The 7,647-nt window shown below is 39.3% G+C and overlaps 1 protein-coding gene across 1 annotated transcript in view; it reads right to left on the bottom strand.

Annotated features, from left to right (window-relative positions):
- Window positions 1-998: 998 nt before the first annotated feature.
- The window catches only part of tbx5a (T-box transcription factor 5a), a 32,229-nt gene continuing 25,580 nt past the window's right edge, over window positions 999-7,647 (bottom strand). The window contains exon 9 of the mRNA XM_067439864.1: window positions 999-1,499. Coding sequence (XP_067295965.1) covers window positions 1,000-1,499 — 500 coding nt within the window. The 3' untranslated portion in view covers window position 999. The remainder of the gene's footprint in view (window positions 1,500-7,647) is intronic.

Genomic DNA, 7,647 nt, shown 5'->3' with positions numbered 1-7,647 from the left:
CCCAGTGATTGGGTTGTTTTATCCCAGTGATTGGGTTGATTTATCCCAGTGATTGGGTTGTTTTATCCCAGCGGTTGGGTTGTTTTATTCCAGTGATTGGGTTGTTTTATCCCAGCGATTGGGTTGTTTTATCCCAGTGATTGGGTTGTTTTATCCCAGCGGTTGGGCTGTTTTATCCCAGCGGTTGGGTTGTTTTATCCCAGTGATTGGGTTGTTTTATCCCAGTGATTGGGTTGTTTTATTCCAGTGATTGGGTTGTTTTATCCCAGCGATTGGGTTGTTTTATCCCAGTGATTGGGTTGATTTATCCCAGCGGTTGGGTTGTTTTATCCCAGCGGTTGAGTTGTTTTATCCCAGCGGTTGGGTTGTTTTATCCCAGTGATTGGGTTGTTTTATCCCAGTGATTGGGTTGATTTATCCCAGCGGTTGGGTTGTTTTATCCCAGCGGTTGAGTTGTTTTATCCCAGCGGTTGGGTTGTTTTATCCCAGTGATTGGGTTGTTTTATCCCAGTGATTGGATTGTTTTATCCCAGCGGTTGGGTTGTTTTATCCCAGCGATTGGGTTGTTTTATCCCAGCGGTTGGGTTGTTTTATCCCAGTGATTGGGTTGTTTTATTCCAGTGGTTGGGTTGTTTTAAGCCAGTGATTGGGTTGTTTTAAGCCAGTGATTGGGTTGATTTATCCCAGCAATTGGGTTGTTTTAAGCCAGTGATTGGGTTGTTTTAAGCCAACAATTGTTTTTTACTTAAAGCATCCCAATTTGTTTGGTTTGTCCATTTTCTACCTAATTTGGGTTGTTTTTAACCCAGCATTTTTTAGAGTGTGGTGCATTTGTCCTTGCATTGAAAGGGAAATGTCTTTTGTCCCTGATGTACAGTCGAGTCACTGTGTGTGTGTGTGTGTGTCTTACGTCACTGTCCTGCTCCCACACTGAAACGCTCATCGGCACGAAAAAAAGAAAGCCAGATTTAAAAGAGCTCCAGTGTTCCGGGGCTCCAGTTAGCTGGCCTCGTTCCAGTCGGGCATGATGCTGATGCTGTGGTACTGATGTGGAGAGAGGGAGCGAGGGATGGGGTGAGCGTACAGATACTCGCTGCCCTGGGATTGGATGCCCGCATGAGGCTGGTACATGGAGTGGGCGTCGCCTAGCTGTGGGGAGGCGTGGCCTGAGACACCGCCCAATCGGGACACCAGGGGTCCGGAGGTGAAGTGAGCGGAGAAGTGCTGATAGGGCTGCGGCGCGCTGGAGGCGGAGCAGGAGTACGGAGAGACTCCGGCCCAGCTGAGGTCCTCCAGGCTGGGCATGGGCTCCGCAGACTGGCCCCCGCTGGCGTACATGCAGGCCTGGCGCTGGCTGGCCTCTGGCCTGTAGGGGGTGCCGCCGAGCCCTAGAGACTGAGAGTAACTCACGGGTCTGTAGTAATGGTCTTCCTCGCTGGATGAGCTCTCCACGTAGCTCTTCTTATACGGATGCTCTCCCACGGGACACTCGTCCTCAGCTGCAAACACAATATGACAAACGTCTTTGGGGATGTATTAGCACTGACATACGCTCCTCTTACTCAGTCATTTTGTCTTGTTTCCAGTCTAAATATCTAACAAACTTTAAATCATTTACTAGATCAGTAAAACAAGATTTTTTTTCTTCTTATTTTGTTGAAAATAAAATCATAATGAGTTTAAAACCATCAAAATGATCTGCCAATGGGGTGAGAAAAATAATCTTGTTTCAAATGACGTGACATTGGCGATCCGAATCATGAATCAATACGCTGATTCATAACCATTCGAATCTTTGAGGATTAAAAAAACACAGATCTGATAGCATTAGCTTAGCCCACTAAGCTTAGCCCACATTCACTATGGTACCAAACAGAGATCCAGCTAGAAGCCACCAAACTCCTCCGTGTTTTTCCTTTAAATACAGATGGGAAAAAAATCCTCCCTCACATCTCCTATTGAAAGAAATGAGAGGAATTGTTTCAGCCCTGCATCTATCCATTATGAAAAGTGCATCCATCCATTATAAAAGCGCATTCATCCATTATAAAAGGGCATCCATCCATCATAGTGCATCTATCCATCATAATAGTGCATCTATCATCATAAAAGTGCATCTATCATCATAAAAGTGCATCTATCATCATAATAGTGCATCTATCATCATAAAAGTGCATCTATCATCATAATAGTGCATCCATCCATCATAATAGTGCATCCATCCATCATAAAAGTGCATCCATCCATCATAATAGTGCATCTATCATCATAAAAGTGCATCCATCCATCATAAAAGTTCATCCATCCATCATAAAAGTGCACCCATCCATCATAATAGTGCATCTATCATCATAAAAGTGCATCCATCCATCATAAAAGTGCATCCATCCATCATAATAATGCACCTATCCATCATAATAGTGCATCCATCCATCATAAAAGTGCACCTATCCATCATAATAGTGCACCTGTCCATCATAATAGTGCATCTGTCCATCATAATAGTGCACCTGTCCATCATAATAGTGCATCCATCCATCATAATAGTGCATCCATCCATCATAATAATGCCCCTATCCATCATAATAGTGCATCCATCCATCATAAAAGTGCACCAATCCATCATAATAGTGCACCTGTCCATCATAATAGTGCATCTGTCCATCATAATAGTGCACCTGTCCATCATAATAGTGCATCCATCCATCATAATAGTGCCCCAATCCATCATAATAGTGCACCTGTCCATCATAATAGTGCATCCATCCATCATAATAGTGCACCTGTCCATCATAATAGTGCATCCATCCATCATAATAGTGCACCTGTCTATCATAATAGTGCATCCATCCATCATAATAGTGCACCTGTCCATCATAATAGTGCATCCATCCATCATAATAGTGCACCTGTCCATCATAATAGTGCATCCATCCATCAAAATAGTGCACCTATCCATCATAACAGTGCATCCATCCATCATAATAGTGCACCTGTCCATCATAATAGTGCACCTATCCGTCATAATAGTGAACCTGTCCATCATAATAGTGCACCTATCCATCATAATAGTGCACCTATCCATCATAACAGTGCACCTATCCATCATAATAGTGCATCCATCCACTATAAAAGTGCATCCATCCATTATAAAAGTGCATCCATCTATTATAAAAGTGCATCTATCCATCATAAAAGTGCATCTATCCATCATAAAAGTGCATCTATCCATCATAAAAGTGCACCTATCCATCATAAAAGTGCAACCATCCATTATAAAAGTGCATCCATCCATCATACAAGTGAAACCATCCATTATAAAAGTGCATCCATCCATTATGAAAAGTGCATCCATCCATTATGAAAGTGCATCCATCCATTATAAAAGGGCATTCATCCATTATAAAAGGGCATCCATCCATCATAGTGAATCTATCCATCATAATAGTGCATCTATCATCATAAAAGTGCATCTATCATCATAAAAGTGCATCTATCATCATAATAGTGCATCCATCCATCATAATAGTGCATCTATCATCATAAAAGGGCATCCATCCATCATAAAAGTTCATCCATCCATCATAAAAGTGCATCCATCCATCATAATAGTGCATCTATCATCATAAAAGTGCATCCATCCATTAAAAAAGTGCATCCATCAATCATAATAATGCACCTGTCCATCATAATAGTGCATCCATCCATCATAATAGTGCAACCATCCATCATAATAGTGCACCCATCCATCATAATAGTGCACCTGTCCATCATAATAGTGCACCTGTCTATCAAAATAGTGCATACATCCATCATAATAGTGCACCTGTCCATCATAATAGTGCATCCATCCATCATAATAGTGCACCTGTCCATCATAATAGTGCATCCATCCATCATAATAGTGCACCTGTCCATCATAATAGTGCATCCATCCATCATAATAGTGCCCCTATCCATCATAACAGTGCATCCATCCATCATAATAGTGCACCTGTCCATCATAATAGTGCATCCATCCATCATAATAGTGCACCTGTCCATCATAATAGTGCACCTATCCATCATAACAGTGCACCTATCCATCATAATAGTGCACCTATCCATCATAATAGTGCACCTGTCCATCATAATAGTGCATCCATCCATCATAATAGTGCACCTGTCCATCATAATAGTGCATCCATCCATCATAATAGTGCATCCATCCATCATAATAGTGCACCTGTCCATCATAATAGTGCATACATCCATCATAATAGTGCACCTGTCCATCATAATAGTGCATCCATCCATCATAATAGTGCACCTATCCATCATAACAGTGCATCCATCCATCATAATAGTGCACCTGTCCATCATAATAGTGCACCTATCCATCATAATAGTGCACCTGCCCATCATAATAGTGCACCTATCCATCATAATAGTGCACCTATCCATCATAACAGTGCACCTATCCATCATAATAGTGCATCCATCCACTATAAAATTGCATCCATCCATTATAAAAGTGCATCCATCTATTATAAAAGTGAATCTATCCATCATAAAAGTGCATCTATCCATCATAAAAGTGCATCTATCCATCATAAAAGTTTACCTATCCATCATAAAAGTGCAACCATCCATTATAAAAGTGCATCCATCATCATACAAGTGAAACCATCCATTATAAAAGTGCATCCATCCATTATAAAAGTGCATCCATCCATCATAAAAGTGCAACCATCCATCATAAAAGTGCATCCATCTATTATAAAAGTGCAACCATCGTTATAAAAGTGCATCCATCCATAATAAAAGTGCATCCATCCATCATAAAGTGCAACCATCCATCATAAAAGTGCATCCATCCATTATAAAAGTGCATCCATCCATCATAAAGTGCAACCATCCATCATAAAGTGCAACCATCCATTATAAAAGTGCATCCATCCATCATAAAAGTGCATCCATCCATCATAAAGTGCAACCATCCATCATAAAAGTGCATCCATCTATTATAAAAGTGCATCCATCCATCATACAAGTGAAACCATCCATCATAAAAGTGCATCCATCTATTATAAAAGTGCAACCATCCATTATAAAAGTGCATCCATCCATCATAAAAGTGCAACCATTCATCATAAAAGTGCATCCATCTATTATAAAAGTGCAACCATCCATTATAAAAGTGCAACCATCCATAATAAAAGTGCAACCATCCATTATTGAAGTGCATCCATCCTTCACAAAAGTGCATCCATCCATCCATCCATAATAAAAGTGAATGTATCCATTGTAAAAGTGCATCTATCCATCATAAAAGTGCATCTATCCATCATAAAAGTGCATCCATCCATCATAAAAGTGCATCTATCCATCATAAAAGTGCATCCATCCATCATAACAGTGCATCCATCTATTATAAAAGTGCATCCATCCATAATAAAAGTGCATTTATCCATCCATCATAAAAGTGCATCTATCATCATAAAAGTTCATCCATCCATCATACAAGTTCATCCATCCATCATAATAGTGCATCTATCATCATAAAAGTGCATCCATCCATCATAAAAGTGCATCCATCCATCATAATAATGCACCTATCCATCATAATAGTGCATCTATCCATCATAATAGTGCACCTATCCATCATAATAGTGCACCCATCCATCATAATAGTGCATCCATCCATCATAATAGTGCACCTGTCCATCATAATAGTGCATCCATCCATCATAATAGTGCACCTGTCCATCATAATAGTGCACCTATCCATCATGATAGTGCATCCATCCATAATAATAGTGCACCTGTCCATCATAATAGTGCATCCATCCATCATAATAGTGCACCTGTCCATCATAACAGTGCACCCACCCATCATAATAGTGCATCCATCCATCATAAAAGTGCACCTGCCCATCATATTAGTGCATCCATCCATCATAATAGTGCATCCATCCATCATAATAGTGCACCTGTCCATCATAATAGTGCACCTGTCCATCATAATAGTGCACCTATCCATCATGATAGTGCATCCATCCATCATAATAGTGCACCCGTCCATCATAATAGTGCATCCATCCATCATAATAGTGCATCCATCCATCATAATAGTGCATCCATCCATCATAATAGTGCATCCATCCATCATAATAGTGCACCTGTCCATCATAATAGTGCATCCATCCATCATAATAGTGCACCTGTCCATCATAATAGTGCACCTATCCATCATAATAGTGCACCCATCCATCATAATAGTACACCTGTCCATCATAACAGTGCATCCATCCATCATAATAGTGCACCTGTCCATCATAATAGTGCACCCATCCATCATAATAGAGCATCCATCCATCATAATAGTGCACCTGTCCATCATAATAGTGCATCCATCCATCATAACAGTGCATCCATCCATCATAATAGTGCACCTGTCCATCACAATAGTGAACCTATCCATCATAATAGTGCACCCATCCATCATAATAGTGCATCCATCCATCATAATAGTGCACCTGTCCATCATAATAGAGCATCTATCCATCCATTATAAAATTGCATCCATCCATCCATTAAAAAAGTGCATCCATCCATTATAAAAGAGTATCCATCCATTATAAAAGTGCATCCATCCATTATAAAAGTGCATCCATCCATTATAAAAGTGCATCCATCCATTATAAAAGTGCATCCATCCAATATAAAAGTGTATCCATCCATTATAAAAGTGCATCCATCCATTATAAAATTTCATCCATCCATTATAAAAGTGCATCCATCCATCCATCATAAAAGTGCACCTATCATTATAAAAGTGCATCCATCCATTATAAAAGTGCATCCATCCATTATAAAAGTGCATCCATCCATTATAAAAGTGCATCTATCCATTATAAAAGTGCATCCATCCATTATAAAAGTGCATCCATCCATTATAAAAGTGCATCCATCCATTATAAAAGTGCATCCATCCATTATAAAAGTGCATCCATCCATCCCTTAAAAAAGTGCATCCATCCATTATAAAAGTGCATCTATCCATCCATTATAAAAGTGCATCAATCCATCCCTTAAAAAAGTGCATCCATCCATTATAAAAGTGTATCCATCCATTATAAAAGTGCATCAATCCATTATAAAAGTGTATCCATCCATTATAAAAGTGCATCCATCCATTATAAAAGTGTATCCATCCATTATAAAAGTGCATCCATTCATTATAAAAGTGCATCCATCCATCTATCCATCCATCCATCCACCCATCCATCCATCCATCCATCCATTCATCTATCATAAAAGCTCACCTATCCATTATAAAAGTGCATCCATCCATTATAAAAGTGCATCCATCCATCCATCCATCATAAAAGTGCATCCATCCATTATAAAAGTGCATCCATCCATCATAAAAGAGCATCTATCCATTATAAAAGTGCATCCATCCATTATAAAAGTGTATCCATTATAAACGTGCATCCATCCATTATAAAAGTGTATCCATTATAAAAGTGTATCCATCCATTATAAAAGTGCATCCATCCATTATAAAAGTGTATCCATCCATTATAAAAGTGCATCCCTCCATTATAAAAGTGTATCCATCCATTATAAAAGTGCATCCATCCATTATAAAAGTGCATCCAT

Source organism: Pseudorasbora parva, chromosome 3 (genome assembly GCF_024679245.1).
Source record: "Pseudorasbora parva isolate DD20220531a chromosome 3, ASM2467924v1, whole genome shotgun sequence".
NCBI classification, from domain to species: Eukaryota; Metazoa; Chordata; class Actinopteri; order Cypriniformes; family Gobionidae; genus Pseudorasbora; species Pseudorasbora parva.
Note: the sequence above shows the minus strand (reverse complement) of the source record. Positions and strands in the feature narration are given on the sequence as shown.